This window comes from Clarias gariepinus, chromosome 6, assembly GCF_024256425.1.
Source record: "Clarias gariepinus isolate MV-2021 ecotype Netherlands chromosome 6, CGAR_prim_01v2, whole genome shotgun sequence".
Lineage (NCBI taxonomy): Eukaryota > Metazoa > Chordata > Actinopteri > Siluriformes > Clariidae > Clarias > Clarias gariepinus.
Genome location: NC_071105.1, coordinates 24,581,256 through 24,593,358, shown reverse-complemented (window position 1 = coordinate 24,593,358; position 12,103 = coordinate 24,581,256). Strand labels below are relative to the sequence as shown.

Here is a 12,103-nt window from a genome sequence, read left to right as displayed (position 1 = left end):
ATAGTTGGTAGTAATAGTTCCTTCAAAGTTCTAATAAAACAATTCAACTTCCTGTTTGAACCCCTCTGTTACCAGTCTGGCTTTAGCACACTTAACAGAGCAGGTACATTCAATTGTCTAATTTTTAACTTATATTTTAACCTGAAATTGTTGGTTCAGTTTTAGCCGTCTGTTAATCCACAAAAGTTAACTGGTTTTAACATTTTAGCATTAAGCCAAACAACTAAACCTGTGCACTGATACAGTGAAAATTACAAAGATATTATGCCAAACCTATACAACAGTGACTTTATTTTCATTGATCAGTGACAAATCATCGGTAGAAGTTACTGTATGTGTGGCCCAATACATGGCTATCACAGTGACTGATGGGCAACGTGGAGTAAAAGAGTTCGGTGAGGTTCAAGAGGGGGAGGAAGGTAAGGGAGGCACGGAGGAGGAGTTCCATTTCTCGGCAAAGGTGGAAATTTCCACGGGGTATGCTGTTATAAAGCGGGCTGGACGTGTTCTGGCACAGGAAAGGTTAAAACGTCCGCCCCGGGCCTTGTCCCAAACAAGGCAAAAAAAGTGTTAATCTATGAGACAAAATGACAACTTGCACAGAGTTGCTTCAACTCGTGCATGTGTGTACGTGCACGCGCGCGAGTGTGCATGTGCCTACACATTGACTCACATTTTGTATGAACTTGTTTGTGTCACCTGCCTATAGTGTTGCTGTCCCTTTGCTCCTCTTTACTATTAAAGTTGATATAAAAACTTTGTTACCAGTTTTCACTTTTATGATTAGTTTAAGGATTCACAAGTATTTTCAGATGGATACATAACATTGGTTGAGTGGCTAAGCTTACAGTTTTCTGATTTAGGTAACAGTTGAAAAGTTGGACAGAAAGAGCACGCGATCTAGGGGGAAGGGGAGTGGTAGTGAATGAAGACTGTCTGCAGCAGATGCAAGCGTCTGTTGTTGAGAGGGATTTGGGGTGGGGGACTCCAGCTGCCCATTGTTGGCAGAAACATTGAAGCCATTTTTCTCTTTCCCTCTCTTTTCTCTGTTTGCTTCTTTTCTCTTTCCACGCATGCTCCTGGCCCTGCTTCATCCAGTCAGGCTGTGTGGGGCAGATGTGACAGGCGCTGAGAAATGTAAGGAATGCGGAGGCAGAGAGCGAGAGGCAGAGGCATATGCGGGTGTGTCAGTAGGGGGCGGGGCGGAGGGGGGAAGCATATGGCTGGGAAGGGCTAACACAGTACATGTGTCTCTTGCTTTCTCCCACAGTTTCTTTCAGTGTCCCTCCTCTGCTGAGAACTGCACTGAGTTGACTTTTATGGTCAGAGAGAGAGAGAGAACAAAAAAGAGGGAGAGTGAACAAGAGAGAGGGAAAAGGCAAGAGAAATAGGGTACCGGGAATACTAGTGCTGTTGATATGACATAAATATCATATTATGGAATTTAAAGAAATTTTAAGATACACTCCATGCATCACGCTGTTTAGGTTTGTTAATGAACCATAACAGAAAAAAAGAATGTAATTCATTGGTTCTCTTATTTTTATTTAAATGCTTTTACATTAAAAAGTATGGAGAAACATTGTATCACAATAATGAGACCTTAAGGGCCAGCACTTGAAGTAAGCATTGTGGATACTTATTTCACATTTTCTTGTTTTAATGTCTGCATATAAGCGATTCATAAAAAAAGGGGCGGGGAGGAGTATATAAAATGAAAAGTAGCATATTCTCTTCCTGTGGGCCAATTGCAATGAAACAAAGCTTAGCTAGCTAAGCTTAGCTAATCCTCAAGCTCGGCCAAATACACTTGTAAAAACCCCATTAAAATGTGTATGGTAGTTTTTACGTGATGCATGCATAGACGGACAGACAAAAATTCCCAAAACCATTTTGATGTGTTCTATTACTCCCCTTACATTTTCCCCAAATTAGTTTTTTGTAAATATCTTAAAAGTACAGACATGCCAACTATGCAGTGTTATTATATGTAAAGATAAAACATTAAAGGTGTATTTAATAGCTGAAAGATATGCAAAGTGCGAAACAGAGAAGTAATTCTGCTGGTTTTAAGTTTGTGTTATCTTAATCATTGGGGAAATGTTATTGTTTTGCATGACTGTAAGGCTTCTATTAGTGCCTTTTCCTAACAATCGAAGGATGACAGGAGTTGGGTTATAGAACTATTCAGACCCAGGTGTTAGACCACCAGCAGGTCCACGGTTTCCAATTTCCTCCTGCACGCTATAATCCCCCAAAATGCAGAAATAGCTGCTCTCAATGCTAGAAGCAACAGGGGGGCGATTGCATTGCTGTTTGCAGTTTTTGTGGCCAGCAACAGTGTATGAGCTCTCTGCATGTGCACACATGGCCTGTTACTCTCTGTGCACAAACACATACACTCACACACACACGCTTATACATGCACACAACGGTTCAGACATCTGTCTAATGAACTGTTCAGAAAATGTGTGCAGCACAAATAAATCTGGACATTATGTCCTGACAACATTAATGTTGAGATTACACTTCCAGTGGCTGGCAAAGATGTGTTTCAGTTCAGATTAGAAGCATTAGATTATGTTTAGTTTTAAAACAATTAATGTAATATAGATAGATAGATAGAATTGTTAATTAATATTTTTAATGTATGTTATGTAAGTGCAGTATATCTTTTAGACTTTGAAACAACTCTCTTGTTGGTGTATAATAAAGTTTTTCAAAGTGCAGAGGTGGCTAATGCTCAGTGATGAACACTGATTAAATTTGGCAAGCTTCACTTTAATAATTTTCCATTTGTGGTAAGCCACCTCATTAGTGCCTAAGGGCTTCTCTAGCGGTGTGTGTGTGTGTGTCTGTGTGCATGCAAGTGCAATGAAGTAGCCTTTTCTTTGAGTGCCACCTTGTGGAAATGTAAAGAATGAAAAATGAAGGGCACTCATTGTTTCCCCCCTGTCTCCACAGGCCGCAATGAACTCATTGCCAGGTACATTAAGCTGAGGACAGGAAAAACCCGCACAAGAAAACAGGTACCTGATTTTCTTTTCCCTCCACTCTTCCCTCAATCATTTTGTATATTATAGTGTTGCAATAAACAAATGCTATTCAAAGTATACATACACAGTGTGTGTGTGTGTGTATGTATGTGTGTGTGTATGTATGTATGTGTGTATATATATATATATATATATATATATATATATATATATATATGCCACACCCACACCAATCAGCCATAACATTATCAATTATGTACCAGTAAACAGGTGTCAGGATGATTTTCCCATGTAAAGGCAATGTAGCACGGCTCTGTGAAAAAGCTAGTGCTCGCCGTGATAGAAGGGCACCAGAACACCCTGCACACAGTGGAAAGCAAGTAAAGAGCCCGAGGTGTCAGCATCCCAGTGCCAGACACCACTGCAAACCCCCAGAGATGGGGGTCATGTGGAGTCATGTCCTGTAGCCCAGAGATTCCCAGACAGCACAAGGGGAACCTACACAATATTGGACTCAATGTTTTGTGATGTAATTTTATGGCTGATTGGTGTATATGTATGTATAAATAATTTTTTCAGTACATGTTTAAAATATTTCTTTAAAAATCCTGTATTATTTGTAAAGGTGAACAGATTTTGCTTTTGTGACACAACCCCACAATTGGGAACGTTGTAGGTGATCAGGAACTCATGATTGTGTTAGAGCATTTTTTGTGCCAAAATGTGTCTGCTTGGGTGTGTCTTAAAACCATTTTACACTCCCTTAGGTCTCTAGTCACATACAGGTGTTAGCACGGAAGAAAGTTCGCGAGTTCCAAGCAGGTATAAAGGTAGGTGTCTCCTGCTAGCCCCCTAGGGCTAGCATGCAAACAGCAGTCTCTTCCCTCTTTGGTTATGGCTTTTCTTTTCTCTCTCTTTCCCTCTTCTCTCTCTCTCTATTTCCTCTTGCCCCCCCTCTATCGCTCTTCTCTTCTGCAGGTTTCTAGCCATTTGCAGGTTCTTGCCCGGAGAAAATCTCGCGAAATACAGTCAAAGCTGAAGGTATGCGCTTTCTTGCGGGTGGGAGGGGGGTGCTTTGCAGCATTTGGCTTTGCATTAACAAATCGGAGACAGTGTTACTTTATGGAACCATGTATTCCATTGTGCAACTGCCTGACCAAACCCTAAAGAAGAGCCCAGTGAAAGTCCCCTTAAAACAAAGGCTGCCTGTGTTAGATGGAGGTTGGAGTGGTGTGAGTGGAATAGAGTGCTCAGCACTCTTTTGCTTTGTAGCTGTTAAGGCTAAAAGTGCATGATGGCTCCATGCTCACTGCCTGTAGTCTTTCCTGATGCTCGCTGTTTCTTTAACCTTTAACCCTTGCCCTCCTTTCACCCAGAGCCCCTATGTCCATCCAAACTTTCACCCTGACCACTTATACCCATGCAGCACAATCCATGCAGGTAGTTTTTTTTTTTGTTTGTTTGTTTGTGTTTTCTTTTTAGGTTTTAAGTCATGATATGTTTCAGATTAACATAGCTAGAACAGTTACCCAGCTACAGAAAGTGGGAATGCTAATAAGTAATTATTTATTACCATTTAGAATTTTACCAATTCTGATTACCAATTCATTAACTGATGATGTTTGTTCTGGATAATAATGCTCTGTAGCTCACACGTCGATTAACTTGTACACCACAAGAGGGCGCGCTTGCCGTTCAGATTTTGAAAGGACAAAGGAAAAGAAACGGCCAATCAGAGTTGACCTTGCTAAGCTGTGCAACGTTAAACGAATGGTGTTGCCAGATTGTGAGGTTTTTCAGTAAGTTTGCTACTTTTTGATCAATTTCGGCAAGTAAAACGTGTCTTGGTATGGTAATAAATATTAGGCTCATTTTATTGAAGGAAGCAATATGCGTAAATCGTTGAGCTACAGTACGAGATCTATGCCTGATTTTATTATTTGGCTGTTTTTTTCTGAGAAGGCTGGATTTTTACAACTGTCTGGCAGCCAGGATTAGGAGTAGATTTTTCCCTAAATTACTAAAATATATAACCACATAGTAAGAAAGTAAAATTTTGCACTATGATTGTTAAACCTTGCAGTTATTCCAGCTTTTACATGCGTGTCAAAACATGGGGAGAGATCTGTTACACCGTCCTTTTATTATAGTTTTTTTATTCTATTTGTTTAAAATGTTTTGGTTTCACTAACTTTCTCACTTAACAACTTTTGTGATTGTGTGGCTATGAAAAACGTGTGTATTGTTACCATTAATGATACACCGATTATTGATCTTTAACATGTTCAATTTTCAGTGTTTCCCAAAGTGTGGAACCCATGGTGGACCATAAGGGTTGTCTCCAAGCGGTCATTTATAACATAAATAAATAAAACATTTTGAGTTTTATAATTAGGTTCAAAGCTCCCATAAAAATTTCTGATTAATCATGAGCCTTAAACAACATGGTATTTTTTTGTTTGTCTTTGTCTCGTGTGAGATTAAAGGTTTGGGTGGGCCTGTAAATTAAGGAAACTGAGCCCTTTATAAAAAGCGTACATTATCTGTGTGCTGTATTATTCAGCAAGTAATGACCGAGAAATATATCTGAATCTAGATGACACAAGCACTTTCTTAGCTGCTGTAAAAGTGGTCACCTTTATCTGACTATCTACTAATTGTATTGCTTATTAATCTATTCTTCTTCCAAAGCACATTCCTATCTCTTTACAATGTATTTGTATTGTATTTAAAAGCTACAACAGTTTAAACATTTAGAGCATATTAAAAGCTTTCTTTCCAACAAGTAGTGCAAAATGAGCATTCTATGCAAAACATGGAAATGACTCACTGTTTGTTTCTAACTTCATGCTGGGAATAGACTTTTAGCAGACATCTCTCACATATTATTAGAATCACATCTAATCATATCTGAGAGAGAAATCATCCCAAATCACTGCAAAATAACACACTAAAACATAGCTTCTCTGGATATTGTACTAACGGTCTTTCTTTTCTTTGATTCAGGCCATGAACTTGGTAAGTGTGGATTTGGATATTTGTGCATTTTCTTGGCTTTACCACACGCTGTACAGCCCTCCTAATGCCCAGCATTGCTCTTTCGCTCTCTACATCCTCTCTAAATGCACACAGTATACATGTGCTTTAATGTGTCATTTTAAATAGCTGGTCATTGTCTTCATGCATTCCCTGCTTCAGCCTCCGTCTCATGATATGTTTGCTTATGGTGATGCATTTGATTTTAATGGAATAAATCTGAAATTAAAAAATTGACGACTATCATGCGCTTGCTATGTGAGTGCAAAAAGACAATAGTGAGAGTGTGTATAGAGTATCTTGGACTATTATGATGCATATTTTGAAAGAAAAAAAATCAGATGTTCATGTTACGTTGTTGCATGCCCAATGTGTCCTGATTTAAGTAACATTAAATTGTTTGGTTAATTTGAAACCAGTTGACTGGCTGTGAATTCAGACAGATTAAGAGAACGAGAAATTTTATTGTGTGGTAAATTCGTGTTTAATGGACCTGCCTGTTGTGTTAGACTCATACACAGTGTGTGCTCAGGAGCTGACCTGTTAATCACTTCTCGTACCTGCTTCTGCCTGTCGCCTTTTTCTGCTATTAAGGAAAACCAGAGGAGCACTATAAACAAATTGAACTAGATTAGGACGTTAACGGTGTGTGCACGCGTGTGTTTAAAAATAAGTTGAATCTCATGAAAAAGTTAACTTTCTTTCATAATTTAATAAAAAAATATATATTCTAGATTCATTACACATCTTTTTGATTACAGCTTACAGCTCAGGATAATAAATAATCCAGTATTTTAAAAATATTTAAACAAAAAAATTAATTACTATTCATACAGTATAAATATCATGGATCTCAGTACACGCTTGAGGAAGACTGCTGACTTGACAGTTGTCCAGAGGATGAACATCGACACCCTCCCCAGGGCGCGTAAGCTAAAGGTGGTCATTGCTTGTAAGGGCTGGCGGTTTGCAGGGTGCTGTTTTAAAGCGTATTTATGGAATGTTGACTGGAAGGGAAAAGTGAGGGATGCAAGATGGATGACTGCAGTATTAGAAAGACTGTCAAAGAAGCAGATTGGTTGATTCTAGAAAGTAATCTAAGAAAAAAAGGTTTAAAAATTCACTTTACATGTGATGAATCTAGAATATATAAAAGGATCACTGTGTAAATAAAAATACAAGAAAAAGTTCAATATTCAAATTTGAGATGCACTGTATACACACATGCGCGGAACACACAAAGACACACAATTTACTGCATAATTGTAACACTGTGTGCTCTCTGATTTCCTTCTTGGGCATTATACCTGCAATTGTCTGCACCTGTTCGTGTTTCTGATGCTTTACCTTTATGGGTTATGGGCAATAAACAAGCTGTTGAATTGTTCCTAGCCCTACATAATTATAAGCTTTATTTCACTGCAAATCTAACTTTGGTAGGTGTGTTTAATTCTTGTCTGACCGGTGTCCTTTTCATTTTCAGGATCAAGCATCTAAAGACAAGGCTCTTCAGAATATGGCGTCACTGTCCTCAGCCCAGATAGTTTCTCCAAATCTGATCAAGAGCCAGCTTCCTCCACTGACCCAGCCACCCTATGCACCTCCCCCTCGGGTCAGTAGTCTCAGTAGCCCCAGCCCTTGGAACACCAATCTGCTAATTTATTTGTTCCTGTTCCTGAATTCTGCTTTCTCTTTCTGTTTTTCAAATACTGATTTTTATAGTTTTGGCCGACTCCAATCCCAGGACAACCTGGACCCTCTCAGGAGTAAGTTTCGGTTTAAAAATCTAATCTAATCTAAGGCTAATTTATGTATAGCAGATGTGTTACAAAAGTGAGTGCACCATGTGAATTCGGAAATTTCAAATGACACTAACAATATAACATTTTTATTGTTACAGCATCAAGCCATTTGCAAGCAGTTACACAAACCTATCTGGACCTGTTCCACCTCCGATATCAGGTAGACTTTTTTGGTACAGAATGCTCCTAGGATGGGTTTGTCCGTTTCATGTTTGTGTTGTGTTTCACTGGTGCTCTTCTTTACATGGTGTCCAGCATACGAGCCTTTGGCACCCCCTCTGCCCCCAGCAGCCACTGCCGTGCCTGTGTGGCAGGACCGCACCATTGCCTCCTCCAAACTGCGCATGCTTGAGTACTCCGCCTTTATGGAGGTTCCCAGAGACCAGGACACTGTAAGTGACAATATACATCAGGAGGTTGTACTGTGTTTGAAACAAAGTGTTGAAAATTGGAGCAAGGTGGCCTCTTTGAAAATCACCACATCAGTCTTGTTTATGGAAATTGGCTTTATTTCATGACTAACCTACTACATTAAAAAATGTATAATATTTGAATGAACAGACTAAGTAATTAATAAAAATTTTGTTTTGTTGTCTTTTGGTAACATATTTGGGGCAGTGGTAGCTCAAAGGGTTAAGGCACTGAGTTACTGATCAGAAGATTGGCGGTTCGATCCCCAGCTCCACCAGGTTGCCACTGTTGGGCCCTTGAGCAAGGTCCTTAACCCTAACTGCTCCAGGGGCGCCATATCATGGCTGACCCTGCGCTCTGACCCCAGTTACGCTGGGATATGCAAAAAAGCAATTTCCCTCCCGGATTAATAAAGTTCTAATTATTATTATTATTATTGTTATTATTATTTACTGTATTATAAGATCAGTCAAACCTAATGCTCTGAATTCCTTTATACAGTACAGCAAGCATTTATTTGTGCACATTGGACAGACCAACCCATCATACAGCGATCCGCTGCTCGAGGCAGTGGACATACGGCAGATCTACGACAAATTCCCGGAGAAGAAGGGAGGGCTAAAAGAGCTGTATGAAAAGGGCCCACAAAATGCCTTTTTCCTGGTCAAATTTTGGGTAGGCATGACTTACCAGTGAAAATGCCAGAGCAGATTATTAGATCTAGACTAACAGAAATGTAAAAAAACAGTAAAGAATAGAACTCCGGCTTGACCTTGGTTTGCTTCTATGATTTAGGCGGATCTGAATAGCAACGATATGCAGGATGGACCTGGATCTTTCTATGGCGTCAGCAGCCAATACTGCAGCACTGAGAACATGACCATTACTGTCTCCACAAAAGTCTGCTCGTTTGGCAAGCAGGTGGTAGAGAAAGTAGAGGTGAGTGTCTTTTTTGTTGTTTTTGTTTTTTATTCTTCTTTAACTTTGTGTAATCAGCATTCTAGCATCTCTTATATGTTTATCCGTCTACATAGTGGGAAATGAAATGGAATATTCTGGATTGGTCCAGCAGGTGGCAATGAGAAAAAAAACATTTCGCAGAATTTGTTGATCTCTACATTGAAACACAAATGCACAGTTTTATATTTCCCTTTTCTTAGACAGTGAGGTTAATATAATTGTTCTTTGAATTTTTCAAAGGATTGATAATATTTGCTTGTTTGCTAGACGGAATATTCGAGAATGGAAGGAGGAAAGTGTGTGTACAGGATCCACCGCTCCCCCATGTGCGAATACATGATCAACTTCATCCACAAGCTCAAGCACCTGCCTGAGAAGTACATGATGAACAGTGTTTTGGAGAACTTTACCATATTGCAGGTAACACAATACTACAACTGTGTGTGTGTGTTTGTGATATAGTTATAGTCAAGCCATAATGTAATATATAATGTAAATTTTATGGCTTTCAAATATGTTTCAAACTAATGATATACATTTATTTTCCCTCTAGGTGGTGACTAACAGGGAAACACAGGAAACTCTGCTTTGCATAGCATTTGTATTCGAAGTGTCAACGAGCGAACATGGGGCACAGTACCACGTCTACCGTCTCATTAAGGACTAGCCACTCTACGAGAAGGGGTTTCGCCAATGGACATTCTATCTTTTTGTCCAGACGTCAGAGCAATACACGAGCATGTAGCCAAGAACGGATGCATTTTTTTTTGTTTCCGTACTGATCCGAGTAAAAGTGGATAAAGGCTCAAAAAGAGGGCCATGCACAAATGGAAATTAGAAATGTACAATTGCTCTGATAAAGGACAGTGTTTTTTATACATATTTAAATGCCTTAAAAACAAAGTGGGTCTCGTCGGTTTTACTGCAAACAAATTATACATTATTTTGTTTGTTTTTGCTTTTTCTATTTTACTGAGGGACTATGAATGTTGAACATGTTGGCAGGAAGTTGAGGTTTTAGCATTGGAAGACAATGTGTGTCCTTAGGTACACAGTGCATATAAGAAGTAAGGACAAGGCCTATTTTTTTTCTCTCTCTCTCAGTAGGATAGGTCTAATGTAAACATCCTGCTGTTTCTCCTACATGGGAACAATATTGAACAATCAGTTAAACTTTGGCCTTAAGTAACAAGTGCAAAGGCCATATTTTATATTATTTTAAGTAAATGACAGTTTGATATACAGTATAAGTTGCAGTGTTAAAAGGCAACATATGGCCGTGTAGAGATTGAGAAACACTGCGACGCATATTTACCTTGACCTGTCCTTTATCTAATAAGGAGGTGTCAGATATAAGAAGGTTTACACACCCACTACACAAGTCAGTGAAATTTACAAGTGCCTCTGTCCAAAGAACAGTGTGGGTGACATTCTGAAGTGCCTTTTGACTACCTCTTGAGATAAATCAATACAAATATTTGCTAGTGTTTTGATACAAGAGCATGATTAAGCATTTAAGCCTTTTAATCAAATATCACTTCAGTTATTTGTTCAGTTTGTTTATTTCCTACTTGTAACAAGTACATTGAATCATAAGGAAGCATTCAAGAGGCCTTGTTGTAAATGAATAACAGCACATTGTACTAAAGAGAGGTTAACTAAGTGAATAAGTTCATTGTCAGTATGTAGATGTGTTTTGCGTTAAATTACCTTCTAACACAAAGAAGATGGCTTAACTATGGCTGCCTATGGGTAATATTTTAATGGTAGCGTTACTATACCCTTAAATTAAATGTTTTTGGTTGCTGTTTTTGACAGTGGAAAGTCCTGCCTTTTGTTATTGTGTTTTCTGGTGCTTTTGAATCCTTAGGGAAGATTCAGCATTATAAAACTGTGCCTACGAGGAGATTGACTTCTTCCACACAAACCATTGTGCCATACTCATCATTTGAATGAATCTTTTTTGAATACTGGGTACGCTTCAAATGATTTCAAACTGCTAAAGGTTTTTTCAATCAGAAATTATTTTTAAAAATCAAAAAGTGACAAGTGGTTTCACCACTATCATGTCATTCCCTTAAGTCTACTTGTTGGTCAAAGCTGTCTAGTCTTTGCTCTTTATGAATACTAGAGTACTATACTGTTTACTCCATACGAAATAAGTGATTATGTCTGAAAAGTACCATACGGTGTTTAAACAGAACTGACACAAAAGGTTCACTGTTTGTCTCCCAACATGACATACTTGTACTGATTTCACTGCAACGGAAGAGGGACAAAATAATCTATTATACAGTTGCAGGTCTTTCTTGTGCTGACAATATTTGTTAATTCATTTAATTCCATGTGAAGAGTTTTGCATAAGCTTTAGTTAAATTTACTGAAGATTTAATTAATGATTTACAAAATAAATTTATGCAGAAATTCATTCGTCAATGCTTTTCATGTTAAACGGTACTTCATGGTAAATGGACAGTGATGGGCTTAATTTGCTTTAAGCTATCATTGCATTGGTACAGCCTTAGCATATAAATGGTGGTGTCTGTGAACTTTGACAGCTTCCTCAATTGTACTTTTTTTTTACAGGCTCTTGGATTATTGTTTTTTTATTGTTATTATTAATTATTAATGTCATGTTTGCTCTTTGACTTTCAATTAATGCTGTTTGCATCAATTGAAAATTGTGTGTTACTGTTGAGATTTTATATAATAATCTAAATGGTGTTGGAGTTTTCTTTTCCCCCTCGATACCCAGTAACGGTTCACTGTGACATTGGTTACCAAATGTGCATTGAAGTCATTTATGTTATATACAATGTGAGGGTTTTGTACAATATTATCTAAACAACAATACCAGTTCAGCAATACCAATAAAAATTGTCTTGGCTCCCCTTGGGA

At 38.4% G+C, this 12,103-nt stretch overlaps 1 protein-coding gene across 3 annotated transcripts in view; it reads left to right on the top strand.

Annotated features, from left to right (window-relative positions):
• The window catches only part of tead3b (TEA domain family member 3 b), a 33,321-nt gene extending 21,218 nt beyond the window's left edge, over nt 1-12,103 (top strand). Inside the window, exons 4-14 of one of the 3 annotated variants that reach the window (XM_053498751.1) lie at nt 2,965-3,029; nt 3,975-4,037; nt 6,003-6,014; nt 7,516-7,644; nt 7,755-7,798; nt 7,933-7,994; nt 8,090-8,226; nt 8,747-8,920; nt 9,041-9,184; nt 9,473-9,625; nt 9,759-12,103. In XM_053498751.1, coding sequence (XP_053354726.1) covers nt 2,965-3,029; nt 3,975-4,037; nt 6,003-6,014; nt 7,516-7,644; nt 7,755-7,798; nt 7,933-7,994; nt 8,090-8,226; nt 8,747-8,920; nt 9,041-9,184; nt 9,473-9,625; nt 9,759-9,872 — 1,097 coding nt within the window. In that variant the 3' untranslated portion in view covers nt 9,873-12,103. Of the gene's footprint in view, nt 1-2,964; nt 3,030-3,763; nt 3,827-3,974; nt 4,038-6,002; nt 6,015-7,515; nt 7,645-7,754; nt 7,799-7,932; nt 7,995-8,089; nt 8,227-8,746; nt 8,921-9,040; nt 9,185-9,472; nt 9,626-9,758 lie in introns of all 3 variants that reach the window. The other 2 variants (XM_053498752.1, XM_053498753.1) reach the window with 2 other exon arrangements.